General features: G+C 51.1%; 2 protein-coding genes and 1 long non-coding RNA gene across 8 annotated transcripts in view; 2 read left to right on the top strand and 1 right to left on the bottom strand.

Annotated features, from left to right (window-relative positions):
• INSR (insulin receptor) overlaps nucleotides 1-10,612 on the top strand; it is a 53,882-nt gene extending 43,270 nt beyond the window's left edge. Inside the window, exons 13-21 of the mRNA XM_086862758.1 lie at nucleotides 590-749; nucleotides 1,062-1,161; nucleotides 1,431-1,498; nucleotides 1,667-1,896; nucleotides 2,184-2,294; nucleotides 2,553-2,712; nucleotides 3,516-3,645; nucleotides 3,879-4,013; nucleotides 5,058-10,612. Coding sequence (XP_086718884.1) covers nucleotides 590-749; nucleotides 1,062-1,161; nucleotides 1,431-1,498; nucleotides 1,667-1,896; nucleotides 2,184-2,294; nucleotides 2,553-2,712; nucleotides 3,516-3,645; nucleotides 3,879-4,013; nucleotides 5,058-5,412 — 1,449 coding nt within the window. The 3' untranslated portion in view covers nucleotides 5,413-10,612. The remainder of the gene's footprint in view (nucleotides 1-589; nucleotides 750-1,061; nucleotides 1,162-1,430; nucleotides 1,499-1,666; nucleotides 1,897-2,183; nucleotides 2,295-2,552; nucleotides 2,713-3,515; nucleotides 3,646-3,878; nucleotides 4,014-5,057) is intronic.
• LOC111940345 (uncharacterized) lies at nucleotides 5,527-13,967 on the bottom strand. The gene is made up of 2 exons (XR_002869475.2): nucleotides 13,718-13,967; nucleotides 5,527-11,964 (listed from the first exon to the last, which is right to left on the bottom strand). It is a non-coding gene; the product is annotated as an uncharacterized LOC111940345 (long non-coding RNA).
• The window catches only part of ARHGEF18 (Rho/Rac guanine nucleotide exchange factor 18), a 50,396-nt gene continuing 36,364 nt past the window's right edge, over nucleotides 13,161-27,192 (top strand). For 3 of the 6 annotated variants that reach the window (XM_023942993.2, XM_023942994.2, XM_023942992.2), the window contains exons 1-10: nucleotides 14,793-15,213; nucleotides 20,290-20,426; nucleotides 20,727-21,226; nucleotides 22,822-23,032; nucleotides 23,670-23,784; nucleotides 24,403-24,460; nucleotides 24,673-24,717; nucleotides 25,001-25,081; nucleotides 25,440-25,545; nucleotides 26,060-26,228. In XM_023942993.2, the coding sequence (XP_023798761.2) occupies nucleotides 15,138-15,213; nucleotides 20,290-20,426; nucleotides 20,727-21,226; nucleotides 22,822-23,032; nucleotides 23,670-23,784; nucleotides 24,403-24,460; nucleotides 24,673-24,717; nucleotides 25,001-25,081; nucleotides 25,440-25,545; nucleotides 26,060-26,228 (1,498 nt within the window). In that variant the 5' untranslated portion in view covers nucleotides 14,793-15,137. Of the gene's footprint in view, nucleotides 13,665-14,792; nucleotides 15,214-20,289; nucleotides 20,427-20,726; nucleotides 21,227-22,821; nucleotides 23,033-23,669; nucleotides 23,785-24,402; nucleotides 24,461-24,672; nucleotides 24,718-25,000; nucleotides 25,082-25,439; nucleotides 25,546-26,059; nucleotides 26,229-27,192 lie in introns of those variants that run through there. The other 3 variants (XM_086862752.1, XM_086862753.1, XM_086862755.1) reach the window with 3 other exon arrangements.

Here is a 27,192-nt window from a genome sequence, read left to right as displayed (position 1 = left end):
CACCAGGGAGGTTCAGATTAGAGACTAGAAAAAAGAATTCCCTGCAGGAGCACTCAGGAATAAGTTGACCAAGGAGATGGTGGAGTCACCATCCTCTGGAAATGTTCAAAAAGTGTCTGAATGTGGCACTTGGGGACACATTTTAGGGCTGACGATGGTGGTGCTGGGTTGTTGTTGAGACTTGATGACCTTGAAGGTCTCTTACAACCTTGATGTTTCTGTGATGCTGTGAAATTTAAATTGCTTAGAGGAGTTAGGAAGGTGTTGAGCAGCCCACGAGCTCTTGGGGACAGAACTGGTGTCAGTGCCAGGGGGACAGGGCTGGTGTCAGTGCCAGGGGGACAGTGGCACTCACCAGTGCAGGCCCAGTGGCAGTGCTCAGAACCAGGGCAGCACATGGCACTTGCTCTCTGTAACCTGATCTACTGCCCTGCAAAACACAAATCAGGCACAAAGCACTAACCTGGAGCAGACTGAGAGCCCTGGGGTGTGTGTTTGCCAGCCAGGGAGGTGCTGCAGGAGCCCCAGAGAGCTCTGAGGGAGCCCTGGGAGCTGCAGGATGACCCTGCCACAGCCCCTGTCCCCACAGGAAGCCCATTTCTGCGTGTCCCGCAAGCACTTTGCCAGCGAGAACGGCTGCAAGCTCCGGGGGCTCCAGCCTGGCAACTACAGCGTGCGGATCCGAGCCACCTCCCTGGCTGGAAACGGCTCCTGGACAGAACCCACCTATTTTTACGTGGCTGATTATTGTGAGTTCATTTTATTTTCGACATTTAATCCCTGACAGAAACTGGGGTTATTTCTGGAGGATGGGGTGTAGCAAGCCGTGCACAGGGAGTCATTAAATGTTTACCAAATATATCGGTTGTCAAGAACCTGAAATTACTTGGAAACACATGGCTTTTTTTAATTAGTCCTCATTTTGACCAGCCCCACATTTTGATCTGAAATAGCTTCTAGTTTTGTTTTTGTTACAATTAATTGAAGGGGGAGATTTTAATGAGGAAAAAATTTGTCTTTTGGACCTGTATAAAACCTCTAACTCGCTCTTTCTCTCCTAGTGAATGCTCAGCCAAATATTGCTGTTATCATTGTTCCGATTATTTTTGCCATAATAATTGCTGGAATTATTGGAGCTGCTTATGTGCTTGTGAAGAAGAGGTGAGTGTAATTTTTTCTTGTTTTCACCAGAAACACTAAAACTTACATCCAAAAGTTTTGCTGCTTTGTTGGGAGTCAGTTTTTGTTTCATTTCTAATTTCCATAGCGATTGCAGCATTAATTTTAAGTGCAGGAAATAGTTTGTGCCATGTGGGGACAGTTTATTTGCTGCATGCTTTGGGGATTAATCAAATCCTCACCAAATCAAATGCCCTCACCTTGAGGGTGTCAGAGGCTGAAAAGTGCTGAGGAGTTTGTGTCTCTTCCAGACAAACCGAAGGACCAACAGGACCCCTGTACGCATCCTCCAACCCCGAGTACATCAGTGCCAGTGATGGTGAGAGCAACCAGGGTTTATTTCTTGTGTAATCGTGCAGTTGGTGCAGCAGGGTGGGGTTGGAGTTGTGTTTGTGGAGTTTTCTGGTCCTTTTGTAGAATTCACCCCCCTGTAGTGTGGCAGCACAACCAAGGCTGCAGCTCAGAACTGTTCCCCTGTGCCCAACAGTTTATGTCCCTGACGAATGGGAGGTGCCACGGGACAAGATCACCCTCCTGAGGGAGCTGGGCCAGGGCTCCTTCGGGATGGTGTACGAGGGCATCGCCAAGGACATTGTGAAGGGAGAGCCCGAGACGCGCGTGGCCGTGAAGACGGTGAATGAGTCCGCCAGCCTGCGTGAGCGCATCGAGTTCCTCAACGAGGCCTCCGTGATGAAAGGCTTCAGCTGCCATCATGTGGTAAGTGCTGGGTGCCTCAGCTCTCAGCTCAGCTCTGCAGTGCCTTCAGAGCCCGACCCTCAGCTCACCAAAGCAGCAGAGGCAGCCGATCCGTCCGAGCTGGGATCTTCCCCTGCTGGATTCCACAGAACCCGCCCAAGTCGTTTCACTGCTGCTCTTTCTAAACCTCTCAGCCTGACAAGGCCTTGTGGGGCTGTTCTCAGCTCTGTTTCAGGGGGTGTTGGCTTTGCCCTGTTTTTTCCCCTGTTTGGACACGGCCTCGAGGGAATTTCTCGCTCGTTTTCCAGGTTCGCCTCCTCGGAGTGGTCTCCAAGGGACAGCCTACTCTGGTGGTCATGGAGCTGATGGCACATGGGGATCTGAAGAGTTACCTCCGCTCCTTGAGACCTGAAGCTGAGGTAAAGACAGGAGAGAGGGAGTCTGTTGTGGAGCAGAGTGACTTGATTTGGGGTTTAATGCTTCTTTTAAGCTGAAAGAGGGTAGATTTGATTTGATATTGGGAAGACATTCTTGGCTGTGAGGGTGGAGAGGTTACCTAGAGAAGCTGGAAGTGTCCAAGGCCAGGTTGGAAGGTGCCACTGCTCGTGGCAGGGAACTGGATGATGTTTAAGGTCATATCTAACCCAGACCATTCTGTGACTGATCCTTCCTTGCAGAATAACCCCGGGCGGCCGCCCCCGACGCTGAGGGAGATGATCCAGATGGCCGCGGAGATCGCCGACGGCATGGCCTACCTGAACGCCAAGAAATTCGTGCACAGGGACCTGGCAGCTCGCAACTGCATGGTGGCAGAGGACTTCACTGTGAAAATCGGGGGTAGGTAGTGCTGGTCCCTTCCAACCCAGGCCATTCTGTGATCAGGAGAAGGTTCTGTGCATCGTGTTTGTTGTAAAAGCAAAGCGATGAAACCAGTGTGGCAAGCACGGGTGGTTCTCACTGGCTGTGGGAAATTGCAGCACTTCCTCTGTTTCTTCCCTGTCACAGAATTGTGTGCTCTTCAGTAAGAACAACATCTCCTGTAGAACCAGAGCAGCTTTTCTCACCTTCTCTATTCCCAAATCTCTGGCCTAAAAGTTCATTACCTTTCCAGCCTGAGCTACCTGGGTTTGTCTCACTGGTCTTTGCTTTCGTGAGAATTAAGACAAAGAAGGAGTTGGGTACAACAAACACAGTGCTGATAATCCTGTCATTGGGTCAGGTGGCTTTTAAAAGTAATTTAACCCAGTTTTAAATCCAAACCCTTTTAGAAATAAGTAAATACAAAATTTAAAAATAAGCTGGAACTCCACAGTGTGGTGATTTTTCAGAGCTCTCTGGAGTTAAAGCCAGGGCAGTGGGATTTCAGGCAAAGGGCGCTCTGTTTTACTTACAGAGGATGAATAAAATAATGTTTAGAATAGAAGCTGTCAACAAAAAATTTAACTGTGGAGTCTCTGTTGTGACTCTGTAGAAAAAAATGCAGGAAAAGGGAAATGTTTTGAAAATTAATCATGAGGTGACAGATGACTGCAGGCTGGGCTTTGGCAGTGGGGGGGAAGGCAACATCCATCTGGAGATGTTGCACAGGAAAAGCAGGGTGGAGGGAGAGGCATTTAACACATCCCAATTGCTTCTCTCAGACTTTGGGATGACCAGGGACATCTACGAGACGGATTATTACCGCAAGGGGGGCAAAGGGCTGCTGCCCGTGCGCTGGATGGCCCCGGAGTCGCTGAAGGATGGGGTGTTCACCACCTACTCTGACGTGTGGTAAGTTGTCCTCTGCAATCCCAGATGGATTCCAGCTCAGCAGCTTCTTGTTTTAGCACACACAGTTTAAACTGACTTGCTCAGAGCACTGACAAAACAAAGCCGTTGTTTTGAAACCCTTCCATAAAAATATAGTCGTGTTCTTTTGAAGTGTTCGTTTTCCAAAATAACTCTGTCACTGGGAGGGCTCCAGGATGTTTTGTTCTCACCAGGAACCCTTCTCTCTCCCTTAGGTCATTTGGTGTTGTCCTTTGGGAAATAAGCAGCTTGGCAGAGCAGCCGTACCAGGGACTCTCCAATGAGCAGGTGCTAAAGTTTGTCATGGATGGAGGATACCTGGATCAGCCGGACAACTGCCCGGAGAGGCTGTAAGTGGGCAAGAGGGGACAGCCAGCCCAGCTGCACTCTTTGCCTCAAGTGTGGCCAACAGGAATGGCCTGACCTGGGGCACCTCTTAACCCCTCCTTGACTGGGGAAGAGGAAAACAGACTTTAGTGAGGCACCTCCCACAGAAATTGCACCAAAGCATCCTTAGTGATCCAGGGAAGGGGCTGCCCAGGGAGGTTTGGAGTCCCAAACCCTGGAGGTGTCCAAAGAAGGACAGGATGTGGCACTCAGTGCTCTGGGCTGGGTGACAAGGTGGGGATGGGTCAAAGGTTGGACTTGATGGTCTTGGGAGGTCATTTCCAACCCAGTGATCATGGGATTCTGTGTGAGGAGTCACACTGGAGCAGTTGTGAGGGAAAACAGCTCTGGGAAAAGGGAGCACAGATGGTAGCTCTCTGGTTCTGGTAGCCTCTTCCCCCAGCTGCTTCTGGCCAAAACAGCACTTCCAGAGTCATAAAATAAACATGTTTTGTGAATATCCCTATGAAAAAAGCCTGCTGTGCTGGACATTTGTCTGATGGCCAGTTACAAACTCCAGTTTGAAACTCTATTTGTATTTGTGAGCTCTTTCTCCATGGTGTCTGATAACATGTGACCTCTTACTGCAGCCTTTCTTTTGGGTGGGATGTTTACAGGACCTCTGTCCTCTGCCCAGCCTCTCATTTTCCTTGAAGTTTTGGGAGCTTTGTTATCTTTCAAGCTGAGTTAAAATTAAAAGGGAGTCAATTAAAAAAGGATGACCTGGCTCTAAGTGCTTGTGCACACACACACACGTGGAGTCTGTGAACCACAGCCCTGTTTCCTTCAGCAGCCAAATTAAGAACAATTGAAGGAATCGGAAGGAATTTTTCATCTAGACAGAAATAGAGAAAAAGGAGTGTCAGGATCTACAGGCAGATGTGGAGGCTGGAAAGAGGACAAGCAAGCTGGGGTGTCAGAGGTGTGGTGTGGGTGGTGGGGGGTCAGCCTTGGTCTGCACGTGGGATTGCTTCTGCTGCCCCTGACTGTGCTCTGTGCTGCTGCAGGCACAGCCTGATGCAGATGTGCTGGCAGTACAACCCCAAGATGCGTCCCACCTTCATCGAGATCATCGAGATGCTGAAGGAGGACTTGCACCCCAGCTTCCACGAGGTCTCCTTCTTCTACAGCGAGGAGAACAAACCTCTGGAGACGGAGGAGTACGAGATGGACTTCGAGAACATGGAGAGCATTCCCCTCGACCCCTCCTCGTACTCACAGAGGGACAAAGCGCTGGGGAGGGACAATGGACCCTCCATGGCCCTCAAGGGCAACTACGAGGAGCACATCCCTTACACTCACATGAACGGTGGCAAGAAAAACGGGCGGATTCTCTCCATGCCCAGGTCAAGTCCTTCCTAACACTTCCTGTTTGGCCCAAGGGTTGTGTCTGCTTTTTTTCCCCCCCCTCCACAAATCTCAGGACTCTTGTTATTGCTGCCACAGTGTATGACACACATCTACAAACTCTTCAGATTTTTAATCATCTTACGATTTTTTATTTTTTTTTTTTTTGCCAAGTTGACTGGTTGTCAGTGGACTTATCTGTGAACTTAAATGGAAGAGGTTTCCATGGCTGCTGTCCCTTCTGTAACCATGGTTTCACAACAGGAAGCGACCGTGTGAGTTCAACTGAAGGAGAAGCATCCGCGTTTGCCAGCAGAAGACGTGAAGTTCTCTGGTGCCTGAGCTTCAGCCCAGCAACGTGGAACAAGAGCATTTCCAGTAGAATTCCAGGCTTTCAGGCAGGCTCTCTACTGAGAGAAGGATTCAGCACATCAGTCGGGCGCGCCAGATCCTCAGATTGACCAATAGCTGCTGCTTTCATACTTTGTTTTCAAGGGGTGAAACTCCCGGGGTGCGTGCGTGGGCGTGTGTGTGCGTGTGTGCAGTATCAACATGTGGGGTGTACCCTATAGCAAAAGAGACATTTCTGGTTTTGTACACAACTTACAGCGCTTTCAGGCACATGGTGGGGTTCTTGGGGTGTCCTGCACAGGGCCAGGAGTTGGAGTCCGTGATCCTGGTGGGTCCCTTCCAACTCAGCATACTCTATGATTCTCTGTTCTCACAGGAGCTTTCCTCTTCTTGGAAGTGTGTACTTATCTTTTTTCCCCATTTCCCTGGAGAGACTGAATTCTAAACAGATTATTTTTATACTGAGGACTCTTGGGAGCAGGTTTTCTCTCATTAACAAATGAGGAGAACGTGCTGGGAGCTAAATGAGCAGAACTCTGAGATTTGTGGGTACTTTCAAGACCAAACGAAGTAGGAGTCCCCTGACCTGAGACATGGAGTTTTCTGTCCTTACAGCATTGAGTATATATATTGTTTGTTGTAACATATTTAAAGATGTCTTTAGTTTAAATTTTAACTTCATATAAATTATTGACTGTTTATGATCCTTTTGGGGCGGCAAGAGTTTTGGGGGATTGTTTGGTCTTAAAGTGGTCCAAAGATTTCAGAATGAACTAATTTTAGCCTTGCAGGAGCGATGAAGCACATGTTCAGTTCATACTTGACAAGGCTTTGTAATAGTTTCATGATTTATTCAACACAGTCAGCTGGCTCCAATCAGAGCCCCATCTTTGGGAGCTGAAGGACCCAGAACATCCTGGCCTCGAGTCCTGCTCCTCCTCTACCCCCGTGTCCCTCACTTTGCCTTCCGTGCCGCAGATGGAGCCGGCGAGAGAGGACAAGCACGAACTGGAGCTGAGCAAGGGACACTGAAGGGGGGAGCACAAAGTTCTGGGCTCTGCACACCTAAGGTGACCGTGGTTTGCTGCCTCCAGCCTTGTGTTCCCCGAGATTCCTGCTGCAGAACTCCCGGGACGCGGCTTGCCGGGATGTCAGCGCTCGCCGTCAGGACTGTGCTTTGTTGTGCTGCTGTTTGCAAAGACAGAGCTGATGGGCACCTGGTGTTGGAGAATAACGGTGAAACTCAGCCAGGGCTGGTAGCACGGAGCTGGTGGGAGCAGGGAAGGAAGATGATGGATGTCGCAGGCCCGTGTCATGCAGGAGGTGCTTGAACAGCAGGGAGAGACGCTCAGTCCTTCACTTCTCCTCCTGGAGAAGTCCAAGATCTGTTTTGTGCTCTCTGCCAGGAGAAAGCGAGGTGCCCTGGCTCGGGAGAGCAGGAAGGCTGGGCTGGGCTGTGGCTCCAGCCCGGGCAGTGCTGCTGTGAGCGAGGCAGAGGGGCTGCAGTGCCCCGAGCCCACACCTGGGGCTGCAGCTGGTTCTGGGAGCCCCAGCTGCTTCTGGCCAGAACAGTCACAAAAGGGGGGACGACAGACTCTGGGTAGCACTGGGAGCTGTTGGGCCCTTTGCTGCTGGAGGCTGATCGGTTCGGCCCAGGTGGAGGGTACAGGTTGCTCCACAAATTTGGGTGGAAAACACAGTCCAGACATGGGTGAGAACCTTTGGATTTCAAAAGGCCTCGTTTACATTTCTTCTGCTTTACAAAGTTGTAACTGTTTAGCAGCTCTATACTACACTGCAGGAAAGAAGACATATTCTCACACTTTTCTAAGGAAGAGAAGTTTTTCTTATTAGAATTTTTTTATTTATTTTAATATATAAAACACTGTAAAAAAAAAAAGCAACAAACAATTTGTTTTCTTAAACACACAGAACATGTAAATTTGTATCCGCAAAATCTTGGCAGGTGGATGTGGTGGGATTACTTTTGTCCTGTTCTGGTGCAGTCTACCTCAGTGTTTCTTAAGGATATTTTTTAATACTACGCACCTCTAAACCTGTTTAAATATTCTGGTCTGGACCTATTGTGGATCAGGGAAAATCAGTATCAGCTGATTCCAATACCAGGGACCATTCATGAAGGGAATGGGAAGGAGAATGGCTCGTCACTGTTGATCCCTAATGTGAACAGTAGTGGCCAATGAACCCATTTACAAATTTGGATCTGATCTCATCCCTTAGTTCTGTCGTGATTTAAAAAAAAAAAAAACCACAAAAAACAAAAGAGCCATTTAAATGTTTGGACTTTAGTGAACTCATGACCTAAAAGGATCAGGCTGCTTCCTCCTGGATCAGCATGTGCCAGCGTGGAGCTGGGACTGGGACCAGCCCTTGCTGTTGGGGTTGCATTGGGGTGGCTTGGTCACTGCTCTTCTCACTGCGCACAGGTGACCCAAGGTCCTGCCAGTGACCTCCTGAAAACCTTTCCCAGCACACCCTTGCTTTGATAACATTTCCAATGGCAGTGATCATAACTGTGGGAATAGAAGATCTTTAACCTGAAGGAAGTTTGGAACCTTGTATTGGGTCTGGCTTTTCCACGCGGTTGATACTGGTTGGCCCTGTGAGTACACATGGTTTGAACACTCGCATGGCCGAGCCAGGGAGCGTGTGCTGCTCCACGGACAGGCAGTCCCCTCCCATGGCTCAGTGTCACCTTCACCCTGCACCGAACGGAGCAGTTGTTTGTACCCAGCACTGTGTGAAGGTTACTCATCCTTCCCACCTTGTGCCCAGGGGGAGGGAAGACGTGTGGTACCAGTGGGGAGGGTATTGTGTTTCTCCTCTGTAAAACAAATAACACTAGTGGTTGCTGCTCGTGGCAGTTACAGATCACACTCAGCTGTAGAATCAGGAAGAATAAATGAACATCACCCTCAAAGCCCAGCTCTCACTGCTGGAAAATCCTTCCCTGGCTCACAGCCGACACTTTGGTCTCTGCTGCTGGAAGATCCTCGCCCTGGGGATGCCTGAACACCTCACTCGGATCTCGCTGATTCCTGCTCAGAGAATTCCTGCAAGTGGAGACTCAAGTGCTGTTGAAACCTCTGGGGTGCTGCCAGGGACCCCAGCCCGGGCAGGGGTGCTGTGCTGAGCCTTTCTTTGGGAAGCTGCTGCTCTTTGCTCTGGCCACATCTTCATTGGGTCAGAATTCCCCAGCTGCAGTGGAAGCACAACACTCACTGCTGCTGCTGCTTAGGAGAAGCCAAACACCGGTGCAGGAGAGCAGGTGGGATGGCTGGAGAAAGGCAGCCAGCAGTGGGAAGCTCCTTCTTTGTTTGCATTAGTATTTGTTGGAGGGCTGGCTCCTGCCCTTTGTGGGCAGAGAATGCCCCGCTCGCAGCACGGGGCAGCAGGACAGACCCCTCAGCCTGTCCAGGAGCAGCTGGAGCCTCCTGGGCACAGTCTGGCACCACCATGTAGCCAGAAATTCACTCTGGTGAATCAGGAGGAGCAAGAAGCTAAGCTCTGCTGAGCTTTCACTGAGAAAAAGTCTGAAGTGCAAGACTGTAGAGGTTTCTCAGAAAGGTTTCCACATTAAAACTCGATTGCCACTTCCTGAACGGCTCTTGCCAATCTGGAACTTCTCTTGCGAGCCAGCGCAGCGCTGCAAAGCTTGGCTGCTGGGTTAGGAACGTGTCTGTCTTGGCTGCTTGTAAATACTCTATTGTGTTGTAAAATAGAAGAGCTCAGACATAAACTGTGTGCCAGCACTGGGTTGGGAAAGGTGATGGGAACTAGACCACGCTGCAGCGATGATGGTAAAGCAGCCGTGTGGGTATGAAGAGGCTGCTTTTAGGTTGCTAAAGGGTACTCTTAATTTATGGGTAGTTTATCTGTTTCCTCCTAAATTTGTATTATAGCGATGGGACACTTTGCTTCATTTTAGTCTGTTGGCTATAGTGTTGGTATCTCTTTGGAAAAAAAAAATCTCAAAGTCGCTTCTTGTGTTACTGAGCTGACTGTGCTGAAGGCAAATAGGAAATGACAGGAGCAAGAAGGGTGCTGAGCCTCTGCTTTAGAGGAGGGAGGGAGGGAGGGAGGGAGGCAGTCGAGTTCCCTCTCAAAGCCACTGTGACACGAAGACAGATCCTGAGGTGTCCCGGGCCCTTCCTGCTACCAAGACTGGAACCTTGTTTTACAAGCCAGAACGTAAAGTATCTTTGTGCCATAAAACCTTACTGTCCAGGCTGTGCCAGATGCTGCCGTGATCCGTGTGGGATCGGCTCAGAGCCTGGAGGGAGCTTGGAACTGCAGATGACCCCTGTGATCCTCTCGGAGCCGGGGACTCGCAGGAACCCCGGTCCTGCCCAAAGAGCCACCACCTCTCAGAGCATCCTGTGGTCCAGGGAGAGGAACTGCTGAATGGGTTGGAATCAAGAGATAGTTACTTCATGAATTCAACATAAGATTAGTTTGGTATTTGTATGAACTTAATGGAATTTGGCCTTTTTATTACCTTCTGCTTGGCTCTGTGTTCCCTCTGCTTGGATTCTGTCTGTGTTGGTGTAAAGCCTTGACGTGTTCAGCCTTGTTAGGAGCATCACAAGAGTGAAGCCAATCATCTAGCTGACTTTTGGAGGAATCTGACTGTTGAAAAGCAACTCTAAACTTATTGTTTTTAGCAAATCTGCTGTCATTAAATGTGTATTTCTTTTTAAAATGAATTTGCTTGTCCTTCTCAGAAGGAAGCACTTATTCTTGCAGTTTGGGAAAATTCACTGCAGCACAATGCAAGCTGTAAGGGGACAGGTAGAGAAATGACTTTTTAAATATTGTATAATAAAGTTAGTATTAACTCCTATGGTGTTGTCATTTTTTTGCCAACAGATTTGCAATCAGACAGAAATTCTGTTCCTGGTAGTGGTTTTGTTCCCACTCCAGTGTTCCAACAGGTGGTATTAAATAGTTTCCTTTCTCAGCCCAGAAAGATCCCTTGGGAACAGGGGTCTGGTGGCTGGGAGGACCTGGAATAGTCCTGGCAGCTAAAGAACAGCCATCAGTGGAGGTTAAATGGGGGCTCTTGCTCAGCTGAACCCCAGCCCCTGGTCAGTCCCAGCAGCTCCAATAAATCTTGAGCTGAGGGCTCTGTACCTGAGAGCTCTGAGCTGGACTCAACACCAAAGCTCTCTAAATCCAGGCTCTCCCAGCAGCATTCCAATGCTTCCACCATCCCCACTTCCAAGTCTTGTCCTGTAACCGAGTCTCATGAAAGCTGATGGAGAATTTTAGAAAGGCCACTTCTAAATCTGCAGAGGTAGAGTGTTATTTAAACAGGAAAAACATTAAATTGTGCTTTAGTTAGGGAAATTATTTTATTCTTGGAGTATCAAAACTGGTTTATATTTGATGACCCTCATGGATGGGTGAAGTGGATGTCAGCTTCATCCAGCAAAGCCCAGAGCCCTCTGCTTCACTTAAATAAACCACAGATAGTTTCAGTTACATGTTAGGTGATGTTCTGTGAAGTCTTGGGGTTTTATTTTTTTTCCCAGTTCATTCTTGCTGCTCCCACCTTTCCCTCTGCGTATTTAAGGTTCTAGAATACAAATAGTACTGCAGATACCTCTTGTTTGAAATAAAGGGTCAAATGTGCCATGGGTTTTTTTTTAAAAAAAGGAAGAAAAAATAAAAACCTTCCCCCTTGATTTATTTTTTCAATGTTTTCATATCTAAGAGCCAAGCAGTGACATGTACAGAAAATTTTTGAATAGTAAAAAAGAAAAATCCTTGCTGTGTGTCAGAATATTGAACAATTAACTGTTTATATTAAAATTCTGAATAAATTATCCAAGAATAACCGTTCATTTTGTGTCTGCTGTCTGTGCAGCACTGAAGGCTGCTTTGCCATGGAGAAAGTACTAAATTTGTACCTTGGAATAAGTTGCAAAATAAATGGTGTTAAGGAAAAAACAAAACCCCACAGCTCAAGCAGCTGTAGGCTTGTAGTGTGAATCCAGTGGAACTCCTCTACCTGATGGCTCTGGTGATCCCTGTCCTCACCTCGGGGCTCTGGGGTGATGCCTCTGATGCTGTCAGGTGAACTTTGGTGCCAGGATTCATGCTGGAGCATCGAGAGCTGTGGCTCTGTCATGTAATTCTGTTATTTCCTGGGCATGGACCGGTGTTCCGTCCTTGGAGGAGACAGACTTCTCACTGCAGGTTTTAAAGCATCAAAGGCAGAGGATCAGTCCCACCCCTGTCCTGGCTGTAACCAGGTGTGCACCAGGAGCCTCCTGTCCTGCCCAGGCCCCTCTGGGGGTGCTTCTAACTTAAACCTTGTTTTGTTTCACCAGAGCGAGGTGAGGGCTGTCCCCTCCTGGCAGGGAGTTGTGCAGAGCCTGAAGATCCCCCTGAGCCTCCTTTTCTCCAGGCTGAGCCCCTTTTCCAGCTCCGTTCCCTTCCCTGGACACCCTCCAGCCCCTCAGTGTCTTTCTGCAGTGAGAGGCCCAGAGCTGGACACAGCACTCAATGCCCCACCAATGCCATTTTTTCCTAAGCCTATCCAGAATTCTCTCACTGTGAGAACGATCATAAACAAATTGGTGTTTTAAGATGTTTTGGAGTTGCTTCTGGCACAGGCTTGTTCTGTAGGGATCCTAAAATGCAAAAATAAGCAAAGCCACAAAACTTGAACTTGCTGTCCTGGGAGGTTTGCTTCCCTCTGGGTTCTCTGGGATGCCGTGGGGAGGCTGCTGAGGCTGGGACAATCCTCGTGCCATCATCCCTCATCACTCTTCCAGGCTGCCTGCACAGCTCAGCTTCAGCATCCCCCAAGCTGTGTCAGACTCGTGGCAGGAGGAAAAGAGCTCGTCCTTGTTTGAGCCAAGGACAACTCACCATCCCATCAGCCAGAGCAGCTGCCTGGTGTTTAGGAGCTGCCCTGATCTCTGATGCTAATCGGGCTCTTGTGGACTTCAGAGAAACTAAACCGTAATTCCTCTTTGCTCTTGTGGTTTCCTGGAGCACAGGGTAATTGCTATTCTAAGCGCTGCCAAAGCTGCGGTCTTGAGTAATTGGAGTGTGAGTGGTTCTTGTTCTGATTAGGGTTTGGCTGGGGCTGGCGAGTGCTCGGGGCTCTGGGATGAGGAGCATGAGTGCCTCAGCCCACGGGGCTTTTTGGGAAGGAGGGAATGGCTGTGCCAGCAACCCGAGCCTGGACCGTGCCAGGGGCTCTGTCTGCTGGCCAGGGGCACTGCCTTGGAGCTGAAGTCTTTGTCTCTCTCCTATACAGGTGAATATGGTCACTACGGGTATTTCTCTGCTGTGCTGTCACTTCCCGCTGTGTAAGACAGACCTGCTGGGCTTTGGGGTCCCAGTTTCCCCCCAAGGTCAAAGACCAGGGACTCGTTAGGAGCTGCCGTGTGTGGGAGGTTAAGGAGCCGTGGTGCAAGGAGCCCACGGGCCGGGCCGGGCCTGCGGGGCTCTCGGGGCACACACTGCGGGTTTTCTCCGAAGGGAACAGGAAGCAGCGGTGGCAGTAGCTGCTCCTCGCAGCCATCGTGCCTTCAGGGCTCCCAGGACCCCTGCACGGCTGCCTCAGGGTCCGCAGCCCTCCTGGTGGCTTTGCTGGACCCTGTCAGAGCCCAGAGCCCCGCGAGGGTGGCAGCGAGCAGCCCTGGGGCGCTGCTCCGGCAGCCGCAGCATGGGCGAGCCGGCTTTGTTTGTGCCGTCGGAAAGGGGAAGCGGTGAGAGGGCTGAGCCGGCGGCCCCCGTGAGCAAACCGCCCTCATGGCCGCTGCTTCCCCGGTGAGGCTCCGCTTCTCGCTCTGCTCCAGCGGCTGGAGAAGCAGCCGAGGCTGTCAGATGTGAGCGTGCACGAGGAGCCCGCCACAGAGGGGCCGCCAGCCCTCAGGGTAAGTCGCTCTCTGCACAAGTTCCATCCCACAGCAGCGGGGTTGTCACTCACCTTCCTCAAGGCCTTGTGAGGAAGCGGCTTGTCTTGAAGCCAAAAGTGCCAGTTCGGTGCAGCCTCCCTCCTGCACGAGCTTCTGTGCAAAACATGGACTAGGGAGGCCCAGCCTCCACGGGGTTTTGCTCTGCTGTGAGCGAAGAGGAGATGAGGTCAGGATTTAACCCTCAGGTGTCATCATGGTGGGCTCTGGGGCAGTGCCAGGCTGGCTGGGCAGCCTTTGGGTGCTGCTTTTGGCTCCTGCTGCTCCTGTGCCACAGCTGGATGTTTGCAAAGACACCCTGGCACTGCCCACGGCTGCGTTTGGGCTGTGCACAAGAGGGGTCCATGCCCAGGACCCCCAGTTCCACTCTGGACTGCCCACCCCAGGGCAGTGTTATTGGGGAGATGGAAGCAGAGGAGATGTAGATAGGGTTATTCTGGGCCAGTGACACTTTGGGGTTTGTGGCCAGGCAAGAAAAACCCTTTTTTGACACCAGCTTTTGTGTATCACCAGCCCAACCTGGGCTTCAAGCTGTGGGTGTACCTGTGATCATTCCCAGACTGGCTGGGCTCTGCTCAGCGAGGCCACAGGCATCAGCTAAACAGCAGGGAGGAGTTTTGGTCCAGCCCCAGACAGCAGCACTGGGGTAAAACCCGGCTTCTTCAGCCTGAGGGGTTGGGAGTGAAGTTTGGAGCCTGTCTGGGCTGTGGGGCTGGTGCCAACTGGGACCAGTGGGCTTGGAGGGTAGAGAGCTGGGTCTCTTGGGGCAGTCTGAGATTGCTCCCACCTACCTCCCTGTGTGGGAGACCTGAGGAGGACTTGGAGAAACATCCTTGCCCGGGGCCTGGGACTTGCTGTGAGCTGCAGGATGATGCTGATATTGTGGATTGACAGGATCTTTCACAGTCCCTTGCTGAAGCTCTGCCACAGCACTTGAAAATGAGAAAAAAGTGTAAATAGTGAGCCTTCATAAATGTCATGTAAAAGCATCAAGCCTTTTAAGTATCAACTCTGACCCCTCACTGAAGGTGAAGGTGACTGTTAGCCAGGTGAGAAGTGTCTGTCATGCTTACAGCCATGAATGGAGCAGGGAGGCTTTGGCAGAGGGCAGGGGGGCTGTGGTGTGTTAACAGCTTGTTTTCTGTTTCTGTCTGCAAGCCTCGAGTAGCACTCAGGGGCTGTGCCACTAATCCCCAGGCCCAGCTGTAGGAAGTCACTGACCTGCCACACAGGTGGGAACGCCAGGGACCAGGAATCTCTCTCTGGCTACAGCTTCCATCAGCTGATACTTCTGACAAAACACTTGGCTTCTCCACACCCCCCTTGGCAGCCCCTGGGCTGCAGCCTGCAGCGCTGCCTTAGACTGCGCTGAGCTCTGCCGTGCTCCGTGCCGGAGTCTCCTGCTTGGGGCTGTACCTTGCACGGGGCTCCCAAATGTCAGACTCGCTGCTCAACCACTCCTGGCCATCGTTTTCCAAGCGCTGGAAGAAGAGATGGTCCTTTAAGCGAGGTAATGGCCTGTGGGGACAGGGGGCTGAGCGTGTGGCGGGAGCTGGGCTGTGGCAGGGGCAGCTTGTCCTGGACTGAGCAGGTACCAAAGAACCCCGGGGGCCCAGGCAGAGCTTGTTTTGAGGTGCCCCCCACCTCCCCTCCCCGCTCCTCCCTTCAGGGATCACTGCCTTAAGGGATGTTAACACTTTTCCTTCCATGTAATCTTCTTTTCAAGGCACATAATTGCCTCCAGGAGCTGGGTAATGGGTTAAGTATCAGCCTTTTGGTTTTGTAATAAGTTTGTTTTGTGGCTGGCAGTGAGCTGGAGGTCCTGGTGCTTGCAGACAGCTGTTTCTGCATGCTGCCTGGCCAGAGTTTGGTGTTTGAGCAGATGTGGGGGAAAAGATTCCTTCAGCCTTTCAGTGAGGGCTGACGAGCAGAGCCCCCGTGTCCGGAGCCCTGGCGCTTTGGGTGGTCCTGGCTGGGCTTCCCTGTGTCCAGCAGCAGGGGTGGGAAATGGCAGCAACTTCTGTGAACTGGCCTCATTTCTGCATGCGGTGCCGTGACTTGGAAAGAGGGAAGTAAGAGCCCTGGGAAGCAGGACATTTGCAGTCCTGGAGGAGCCAGACACTTGTGTCCTTGTGAGCAAATACTGCCTTCAGGCTGATGCTTTTGGGTACCTTTACCTGCAGCATCAGAGCTCCTGCTCCTCTTTCTCCTTCATTATTCCCCACCCACTCCCAGTTCTCTTCTGGTGTGGATGTGCAGGAGACCAAGATCCAAACCAAACAGTTGAGGGAAGGTTAATTCAGAGCAGGGGCAGGGGGTCCTGCAGGCTCTGATGTGTGGTGAGCCCCAGGCAGCTCCCTCAAGCCCCATCTGGACAGCCTGCTCCAGCCTCCCCAGTGCCATGCCTGCTGGGGGGGTTATGGGCTGGCTGGGAGGGCTCAGGTGGGCTGATTGCTCTAACAAGTGAATCAGCCTCACGCTGCTCCCAAGCACTGACTGCTTTGGAGAGGGTCTGGGCACAGCAGCTGCCTTCAGCAGGTGCTTGCACAGCAGTTTGTCCTGTTGGGGCTTGCTCAGCCCCTCTCCCACACTGATGTTGTGTAGTGTGGCACTCCCTGGTCCACACGGGCCCTTCCCTCAGTGCCCCCTGGAGCCACTGCAGGAACCTGCACAGTGATCTGGAGGGAATCAGAGGGGCTGCAGACCCCTTCAGCTGAGAGACAGCAGAGAACAGTCCCGGCTCCCCTGCCCTCCGTGCCCCAGCGCGGTGATAAGGCAGTGGCTCTGTACAGTGTGTTACAGTCTGGGACAGCTTATCTTGCCCTGCTCCTGCCCAGAGCCAATCCCCACTGCTGCCAGTGCTGGCCATGAGGGGCCCACACCAGGCAAGGGACTGCACTTCAGCTGCTCTTGGCACAGGGACTTCAGCACTTGCTTTACAGAGGTTTTTCCTTATAGTTCTGGACACCCTGTGACAGGATATGTGAAGAGCAGCTGGTGTGGGGCCAGGAGGGCAGGGGTGGGTCAGAGGAAGATGGAATAATTTTTATTTCTTGTCTGTGATGCTCTCCATGGTTTCCCAACAGTCTCAATCCCTGACTGCTGGGAAATGCCCAGATGTTCTGGTCTTTTCTGCCCCCTGGGATTGTTCCATGGAGCAGAACTGCCCAGTGCCTTTGTCCTGACACATTTGGTGTGGTCATTCCCCAGTGGGAATGCAGACAGTGTTTGATGTTGGAGGATGTGACTGGTGTGGCCAGAGCTCACATCCATCTTTTCCTCTGACGTGTCCCCTTCCCAGCACCAGCCTGGCTCCAGGGTCACCTGAGGACATGCAGCATCCTGCACCAAGCCAAGGGACAGGCAGGTGAGGATGGGATGCTGCTGGCAGGGCTTGTTCCAGTGCTGGCTGTTGTGGTGCTGTCACCTTCTGTGACACTTGTGTGTGCAGCTCCAGTGACCAGCCTGTCTGAGGGAAATCAGCACAGCCAGTTACAGTGGAGAGGGTCTGACTGGACCTCTGGAGCTCTGGAGGGAATTATGAAAATCTCTGTTGGGATCCCAGTGGCCTTGGGTACAGTTAGAACAGCACGAAGCCTTCTTCCTTGACCCAAAGCAGCTCAGCCAGCTGATCCTGCTGTCCCCCCAGCATCAAACCCCCTGAGACCATCCCAGACTGTCACATGCTGTGGATGCCTGTCACTGCTTCCTTCCTCCCCACGCAGCAGCCTGGAGTAGTCATGTTTCACCCGTGGGAAGCTCTGGCCAAGTGCAGGAACCATCCCAGCCCAGCGAGCGATGCTTCCTCTCCAGCTCTGCCCTGGGAATTCCTCTGAGGAGGCTGCTCCCTGCAGCAATAACCTTTTATGGTTGCCAGCCAGAGACGAATTAAGCAACTGCAATACCTAATCTGCTTAATGTTCTCCTAGAGCAAACAGCATTTGTTCTTGAAAGTGTCATTTTGTTATCCCATCTCCAGCTTCAGCTGAGGAAAGGTGACTGCTGTTGTCTGCCAGAGCCTGGGGGGCCAAGATTCCCTGTCCCCTCGCCATCACGCTGGAGTTTGGGTCTGTCTTCCAGACAGGCCCAAGGGCAAAGTACAGGAGACTCAAGGTGCTCCAGAATTTACCACACTGGCTGACACATTGACGACCACCTTGATCATTGATATCGGGATGTTCACAGCCCCCAAGACCTGCCTCCTTCCTATGTGTGCTCCATGCTCAAACTTCCTTGCCCATCATCCCACAACCTGACATCTGAAGGCATTTTCCCTCATGAGCTCCTCCATCACCCTCTTGCCCAAGCACCTGCTCCGTGCACGGTGCTGGCCCAGCCTCTGAAGTGGGAGCCCAGCAGTGCCGTGGCTGGTACTCACACATTGCCTAAAATGGTGTCCCCACGGCTGCCGCCCGCGTGTGCCGCGTGCCGCTGCCTCGACCCCGGGCTTGCGGCGGGGCTGATTTATCGCGTGTTGAACTGAGTGTCTGAAGCCTTCGAGGAGGATTTAAGTCTTTTGGTGGGTCTGGACCGGGTCTGTTGAATGCAGCCTATGCCTTGGCCAAATCCTAAGCCCTGTAAGGCACAGGCAGAACACAGGGAATATTTTCCAGGCCTCTAAGGAGCTGACTCTGTTCCAGGGATCCACTTTAGGTCCGCATGGAGCTTGGTGCAGGCCCAGAGTAGCCTTGGCGGGATGGCTGGACACTGCTTGGGAGGAAAAAAATCCTTGTTTTAGTTAAACCTTCAATCCAGGGCTCTGGCCTCTGTCAGGCCACAGCCCTTGTCAGCTCCTGCTGCCTCCCAGGGCTTTGCTGCTTTCCTTGTGGGTAGTTTGCTGCTGAAGGGATGGCAAGAGCAGGGAATCTCCTTTTTCTTCCTTCCTTGGATTTGTATGAGGGGGAACCACTATGTGTGACCTCCCTGGGATACTCCCCACCTCCTGGTTGTTCCCTGTGGGTCCATTCTACCTTAGCCATCCCAGCCTGTTTGGGGGCTTCAGTGGTTTTCACTGCCTGCTAAGAGCTTTGGCTGCTGTTTCCTACAAGTTCATGCCAAAATCTGCGCTGGTTCAAGTGTGTATTCACTTCAAAATGCTGATTTTTGATTGCAAGCTGAATCCAGGTGCACTGAGAAAAGCAAAAGGTGATGTTTAACAGGTCACTAAATTTCTGCCAGTTGCAGATGCAGCTCAGGGACATCCTGGGCAAGAATTGGTCTATTCATTAAAAATGTCATGTGAAGCAAATTTACAGCCTTGCTAGAAAGCTTGTTTCAAATTTTCCCTGGTCTTGTAGCTAAAAACCCCTTAATTAAAATAGTGCCTTCAGAAGTGTTTTCTTTCTATATTATTTATAGTCCCTCACTTGAAATCATCACAGACATTTGAACACACCAAATGCTCCTTAAAACAGAAAATCTGGCATCTGCAGAGTGCAGCGGGATCCAAGGAACAAATCTCCAAACTCTCCCTCACGTTTGCTGCCTTTTTTAGTTGGCACCACACAATTCCTGGCTTAATTGTGTAGCTTTATAATCCACAGCAGGATGCAAGCTTTCCAAGAGTGTGTTTTTGAACAATGTCTTCTTTACATTAATGTTTTTATGCTTGATTTTCCTGGAGTGTGATGGGTTTCTAGCAGTTTCCTGCTGGTTTTTCCAATTGGATAGATATGGCTGCTTACAGTCTCTTGCTGTTGTTCTCTGCATCTTCAGAGATTCACCACAGTGCTTCAGCCAACAGCCTGGCTTTTTTCCCTTTGCCTCAGCCCTTTGCCTCAGCTGTGTGTGTCTCCAAGGAATAAAAAGCCTCCATGAGTCATGCGATGGTTCAGGGATTGTGGCTAAGGTTTACAGTGTGTCTCGCTCCACAGGAATGTGCTTCAGTCAGCTGGACTATCTATTGTACCACGAAACACATCCAGACCTTGGTTTGTTTCTCACTGAGTTATCAGATATGTGCACACTCAGGTTCATGCTCCTGCCTGGGGAAAATCCAGAGGAGTGATCCAGAGCCAGGAGAATATGTGCTCCTGGTATTGCTCTGCATATTCAGTGTTGTCTGGAGCCATCAGTTTGCCTCCCAGTATCCTTTATTACCCACCCAGGTGTCCTTTATTCCTTATGGATGAAAATAAAACCACCATCAGTATTTTTATTCCTGGATTTCTGATCTGAAGGTCCATAATGTCAATAACAGGCATAAAAATGTGCTTAATTATTTTACTGTAGAAAAGGCCTCTGCAGCATAGGACACCCTATGAGGGTCTGACTGGGACAGTGCAAGCCAGGCCTGTCCCCTCGTATATGCTGCGAGGATGAGGTTTCTGCTGAAGGATGAGGTTTCTGCTGGAGGATGAGGTTTCTGCTGGAGGATGAAGTTTCTGCTGGCAGGAAACCCCTGCACCATGTTCCTACAGGATCAAGGCTGTTGTGGTTTGGAGATTGCCTGGCACTGCCTGTCTGTGAAGGAGCAGAGGGCATGTGGAGCATTTTAGCGCTGCCTGATGTTGCCTGTGGGTGTGCAGCTGGTTCCCCATCCCTCCCAGATGTCTCATTACCTGCTGAGACCTTCTCTGTCTTGCAGGGTCTGACTGCAAGCCGTGCTTACGGGAATTCACTGACCACCACAGCCCTCCCTTGGAGTATCCCACCCCCAAAAGCTTCCTCCCATCCCTGATTGCTGAGGATGATTCCTTCTGCACAAGCATGGCTGAAGAGAAGGCAAGTGTCCTCTTTCCTGCTGCTACCACGGTGCAAGGCAGAGGCCAGGGCCAGCAAACTGGGTGGTCAGCACCATATTCTGAGGGATTTGTGGTGGAGTAGGAATGGGGGAAAGTGGAACTGATCCAGATTGTCAAGGAATACAAGGTTATGTTGATGTGAGAGACAGCAGGGGAAGGTGACTATTGGAAAGTCACTTGCAAGTGTGGCCCTGCTCTGCACTCCAGTTTCTGCACAGGAGGTGTCCCCTTTGCAGGGCTGGTGTAAGTCTCTCAGACGGGATTTGTGCTGCCTTTGCAGGAGGACTCATCTTCCACAGAGCTGGATGTGCCAGCAGCAGACTTGCACAGCAGCACGGAGGATCTCCTCTCAGACTCTGCTCTCCACGGCACAGAGTATTACAGAGATCTGGGACTCCTGAGCCTGCCGTCTGCCAAAACAGCACCAGACATGGCAGCACAGCCAGAACAAGGATCCCACACTGTGTCTGCCCATCGCTCATTGGAAGAGAGGCCAAGGGCTCTGAACAAACTGTCTGTGGATGTTGCTTTTTCCAATCCCATTTCCTGCTCGGTACATTACGGCGAGGCTGACTGTCATTTTCTGAACAAAGGCCACCTGTGCTCCTGTGCAGCCATTCCAGATGATGGTACCAGCACTTCTGAGCATCCTGCAGAGGCAGACAATGAGCTGGACCTGCAGGAGGCCCAGGACTCCTTCCCCACGCTGGTGAGATCTATGTCCACATCCCGGAGGCATAGCTGGGAGAGCCCTCTGTCACCCGTGGACTGCAGGCGCAGGTACGAGTGAGATTTGAGTGATATTTGATGTACACAATGCAATGGAGGTGTGAACATCACGCTGCCTGCAGATCCAGATCCTGCTGGGTGGTCTCCTTTCCCTGTTGGCATCTGCCAGAGCAGCTGGACACCCATGCTCATGTGGGGTGGGATGTGGAAAAGGAAGCACTAGGGAAGCAAGAGGCTTTAATGTCTCCTTGGAAGTAGGAAGACCCTCTTTTCCTGGTGTTGGGGCCGGGAAGAGGATCTCTCTTTTTGTCCAGAGGGAATCTTGAACAGCATCAGTTGCCCCGATGACCTCCATCCTCTGGCTCAAAGGGAATTTTTTCCATGAAAGAAGGATTAAGAGAGCTCTGTCAAATCCTTTTTCTTCTTGTCTGTGAGTTGGCTTGGGAGGGCCTGTGTCTGAAAGCACTGTGCTGTCCTCCAGCCCTCTGCCCTCCATGTGGCTGCAGAGGACGTTGTGTTTGTAGCACGGTGCTGAGCTCTGGCTGGAGTAGAGTCAGGCCTGGCATTGCTGCCATCCTCTGCTCCTGCCACATGAATGCCTAGAGCTCCAGGTTCCTCCAGGAATGCTTTCCCTGCTGACAAAAGTATTGATCTCCCAGCTGACTGGGATTTAGGTGCAAGCCAGCAAGGACTATTTTTATCTCTCCTCCTTATACGGTACCCTAAAATTACCTCAGCCTGAAATCTTGGCAGACCTTTTTCAAGCTCAGACTTTGGTTCTCAGACCTATTGTTGTCCCATGTGCTATGGATCATTCACAGTTTATGCTGTAACAGGCACATGAGTAACGGTGGCACAGCGTGGCTGTAGTGTCAGGGACACGTTCTGTCCCCTCGCTGGGTGATGAAGCACGTGTGAGCAGGAGGCCAGGGAAGGGGAATACACCCCACTGTTCCCTAAGCAAACGCTTCCTGAATCTTGCCTCTGGCAGCAGGAATGAAGTGACAGTGATCTGCAGACAGAACCCATGCAGAGACTAAGATTTTCCACTGAGAATCCATCATTTTGCTTCTGTGTTGTCACTGCAACACTTGGTGTGCAGCACACTGGGGTGCTGGGGGAGCTCGCCCACCCCTCATTTCCTAGAAAATAATTTTTTTTCCTTCCTCAAAGCTGGGCCCTGGTGGGAGCAGGAATTATGGCATGATGCCACAGTGGTGATGAGATAAACAAATCACCTGCCACTTCTAAATGCCCAGAGGGACGTTCCTGGATGGCAGCTGACAGGGCAGCAGCCCTGGGGCAGGCAGGACAGGCTGTTTCCAGGGTGGCTGCACAGTCTCAGGGGTTGCTAAGAGATCAGTGTGAGCCAGCCAGCACTAAACATCCCGGGTGACCAGGGAGCTGGGGACTCACTGGTGGCAGCCAGAAAAGCTGTTTTTAACAGGCTCAGGACTTGGTGTCCAGGCTGAGGCTTCCTGTCATTTCCTTTCCCACGTGCCTGCTGTGGGGAGCCTCCTTGTCCCAGTTGCATGAGCTTGTTAGGACCACCCAGCCAGGGCCATTGCAAGGGCTGTGCCATTCCAGGCACAGTGTGCCAGCTGTGCTCAGGTCTGCTCTGAGGCTTCTTCCTGTCCCCTGATTAGGTTCAGCCTGGATGTCACAGAATTGGGCAGTGACCCAGAGCAGGATGATGTGGAGAAGAGGAGCCAGTCCTGCCTCCAGCCTCGTGTGTCCCTTCAGCTGCCCAAAGGGGAACGGGGAGCCTGGAGCAGCAGCCACGGTGGCACAGTGATCAAAGTGGAGATAGAGCCTCTGTGCCCAGACCTGGTGGCCAGCCCCAGCTTGCAGGAGGTGGTGAGTGTGGAGGGCTGGGCATGGGGGCAACAGGACAAGCTGGGGGGGCAGAAAGCAGCATACACAGCTTGTCACATGTCAGCTGCAGGCTGGACTCCTTCAATGCCAGCATGGAACCAGGAGGAATCTCAGAAAGGATGGGCTTTTTCAGATAAACTGCCCCATCTTGTGGGATAAAGGTCCTGGGAGCTGCCTGTAGCACAACCCTCTTTTCCCATATATTTAGCTCGAATTTCCCTTCCCTTGTGCCTGTTGCCTCTTGTCCTGTCACTGCAGCTCTAAGAAGAGTCTGGCCCTATGTTCTCTTTAATCCTCTGTCAGGTAGTTGAAGACAGCAGTGTCACACACACCCCTTACACACTGCTTTGCTCTGGGGAATACCTTTAGACTCAATTAATATTAAAAGGACAATTGCATCATGGTGGTACATGTCCAGTAAAAGTGTGAACTGCCTAAGAAGATTTCAGGCACAAGTGTCACTTTCTCCAGCCTTCCTGGAGCCAGCAAAACAGCTGGGCCTAATGGTGTCCTGCATCATAACCCAGACAAAACAAGAGGGAAAGGGTGAGGAGTCAGCTGTGATAGAGGCTTCTGTGCACAAAGCACCAAAGATTTCCATGACTTTTTACTTCTCCAGAAGCATGTCACCAATGGCAAGAGACTGAGGTCCAAGTCTGTCCCATCAGCCTGTGAGACCATTGCCTCCCCCCAGACACCTCACAGTTTCAACACTTGTCTTCCAGCTGCGGAAGGTTGGTGTAGACTTTATGCCATTAAATGGGTTCAAGGTACTATTAAGAAGATAAAAAACTGGAGCTGTAGCCTCCAGAAGCATGGACAGTCTCTGCTTTCCATTCCACACAGTCCCAGGAGCTCCTGAAATGCAAAGCCAAGCTGGTTCTGAGTCTGGCCCTGGTTAGCAGTGCAGTCTCAGCTCAGACATACCCATCCCCCGTGACACATTGCCACATAACCTCCCTGTGGCCAGTGCATTGGTCACTCCCTACTCAAGTCCCACCTGTGAGGATTGCACCAGAGAAAAATGTAGTGGGAAGTGGAGCCTGCGAAGCGGAGGGGAGGCTGGCTGTCATGGGGAAGGGCTCTGGGGTAGCACCAGCTCCTACTCTACTGCAAGCAGCAAATATACAGACTGGGGAGGGAAGGGATAGCAGAAAAGTGATGTAGCCTTCATTTCCCTCACAGAAATGTAGAGCAGAATCTCCTTCCCTAACTGCTCCTGGAATTTCCTCCTCATCAGTCAAGAAAGAGTGGGAGCCCAGCACGATTAACAGGGTCCAGTTGCACAGATTGCAAGGTGGTGCTCTGCAAAGGCAAACCAGGATCCCTGCTGAGAGCATTTTGTGTTCCAGGTGTGGAACCCCCTGCTCTGGAGATGCTGGAGAAGGACCACGTATCCCCAGACCATGTGTAGGTATTGTCAGTCCTGGCTGGTTTGAGTTGCAGGAGATACTTGAGTGTATCTGAGCTACTGGGGATGGAACAGCAAAGGTGATCCCACTCTGCTTCAGCACAACTGACCAGTTGGTCATAAGCCAGCATCTGAGGCTATGTGGAGTGCAGAATGTCTGTGCAAGGATATTTTCTAATCCCTTGCTTTTCTCTTGCCCCGTCATTGGTAGGTTAATTGTCCAGAAGGTACTTCAGGAGCTGAAACATTACCATGGGTAAGTGTGTCTGGGACAGGAATGTGTGGGGAGGTCACAGGTCTGCCTAAGACACACCTGGCATAGGACTCTTGGTCCCTTAAGGGGCAAATACCCAGGGTACCAGAATCACCGATTTATTCCAGTGAAACCAGGGTGGAGTTGCAAAGAGAAGGGGCATTTTGTGTGTCTCCTCAGTAACTTTAAAAATGTGCTTGCCCCATCTAGAAAATAAAAGTTTCAGCTGATCCAAAAGTTCTGGTCTTGTGTTCTTTGCTGTGTCTGATGCCTTTTCCCTGCCCAGGGTGAAGCAGAGAGCTTGTGTGCAAGAAGGCAGTGATTCTTCCCAGCAGAACCTCACTTGGTTTGAGTTCCTGTCTAATGAGTAAGTGAGACAGCGGGTGACACACACTTTGTGTTGTGAGAGCAGATTGATTTCCAGTCCCCTCCATCTAAGCTCTAGTGCCCCGCTAATCCTGTGTGCAGGACACTGGTATCTGCAGGGGTTCAGCCAGGAGTGTGGCACTGAACAAAACCTGCACACGTAGTTTGAAAGTTCAGCTCCTTATTGCAAGTGTCATTAATAAATGACATGGCTGATGCCAAACCAGGTCCTCCAGGAGATGGAAAGCTCACACTTGGGGTCCTAAAGTAATGCTTCAATGAACTTCATCAGTGATCTCCCTAAGTTGGGCTTGGGCAGTGAATTTCCCCTTTTTAAAGATATTTTGGTCTCCTTTCAGAAATGAGGACAGTGGGAAGAGTGATAAAGCAGAGAAAGGCACAAAAGTGATGCGACGTCTGAGTTCCCTGCGGAGCCGAGTCACTGGATCCTGGCAGAAGGATAAGGTGAGAGAGAGATGTTGAATTTGTGGAAGGAATTGTTAAATTCTTCAGGTAGAAAAGAGGATCTGACCGTAGGGAACTGGATTAGCTGGATTGCTTTTGGATGGCTGAGGCCTCTATGTTGGTCAGCAGATGCACTGTGACCCCTAAAGTAGTAATAGTGTGTGGGACTGAGTGAATTCCAGCCCTCCTTGCTCCAGGGCATGTTCTGGATGCTCTTACGCTGTCTTGGCACTGTTGTGCACAGCAAGAAGAGTGTCTTGGCTGGGTGACTGCCTGTATTGCTCATTGTGGCAGGAGGAGCCTGCAGAGGGAGAGACAACTGTGTCCCCCCCTTCATCACAAATGGACTTAGACTAGAGGGACTGGCCCAAGCCTTGGGAAGGAGTTTGGGAAAAGCACTGCCATTCCACTGTACCTGCTGCCCACCAGCTCTCTGCTCATGGGCAGCAGTGGGGAAGGAAATGTGTGGGCAGTGCGAGGCCTGTGACTGAGCTGTGTTCTTCTCTCCTTCCAGGGTAAGAACAAAGAGCAGCTCAAGGAGAGAGAGAAGGAGACAAAGGACACAAAAGAGAGGTGTAAAGATATCAATGGGCACCAGCTCGTGCCAGGGGTTTTCTCCAGTTGCACCAGCTGCTCGCTGTGTGCCAAACCTCTTGGGAATAAAAGTGGTCTTCAGTGCCTGAGTGAGTATGGTTGTCACTGCCTGGCTCTGCCCCAGCCTGCACTCCCTGCCTGCCCTCCAGCTCAGGCCATTCTCCTGCCTAAACCAGCCCCCTGGATTGCTTCACTTCTCTGCCTGGATCAACTCTACCCCACCACTCTGCTTGGCCTGGCTTGGTTGTTTCTCCAAATAGTCTAAATGATCTCTGAATTGTGTCTGGCAATAATTTATCCTCTTTTTCTTTGGCCACTTGACCATTTCCAGCCCCCTTCCCCCAAGGAAGGTTCTAGGTCAACTTCTCTTACGCTAATTTTTTTTTATCATGAAGTTCTGCTTTGCTTGAATAAATGTACCAACTGTCTGAGTGTAGCTGGATCTTATAGGCTGTTTTTCATAGCTGCAGTGATGTCTCAGCTCAGCATCTGCCCTGTGCATGGGCACAGGGATTTCTAGAGCATCCAAAACTTTATTAACTAACAGAAAGTCAAGTGTTGCCTCCCAGGACGTGCATGGGTGAGACTGTTGCTTTTCAGCTCTAAGCAGTGCCAGAATACATGGGCCTCTGTGCTCCCACTGCATCCACTGTGGCATGGCTTTGGCTGACAAACCCTGTCCCTCCTCTTTGGGGCAGGTACTCAGGGCACTGAAGAATGTTTTCATTCCCAAGGGATTGTCTGTGGGCAGAAGATATTTTCTGGAAATGAAATGATTGCTCTCTTTCTCCACCCTGTACCCTCAAGCAGTACCCACTCTCTCAGAGGCTCTTAAGGTCAGTAAAACCTCTCTGGGGCATAAAGGGACTGATTGCCCTCAGACATTTGTGTTGAGAAATATATTTTCCCTTCAGGGTACATGGAGGGAAATTTAAAAGGGGCACAGAGCTGGCTATTAGTGGGCATTTTTCCCAGCAAAAAGTAGGATGCAGGGAGCTGAATAAGAACTTTACGGATATTTAGAGAGAACCTAAATATTATGGGAGGAGGCAG

Source organism: Cyanistes caeruleus, chromosome 25 (assembly GCF_971803275.1).
Source record: "Cyanistes caeruleus chromosome 25, bCyaCae1.hap1.1, whole genome shotgun sequence".
Lineage (NCBI taxonomy): Eukaryota > Metazoa > Chordata > Aves > Passeriformes > Paridae > Cyanistes > Cyanistes caeruleus.
This window is presented reverse-complemented; position numbering and strand designations above follow the sequence as displayed.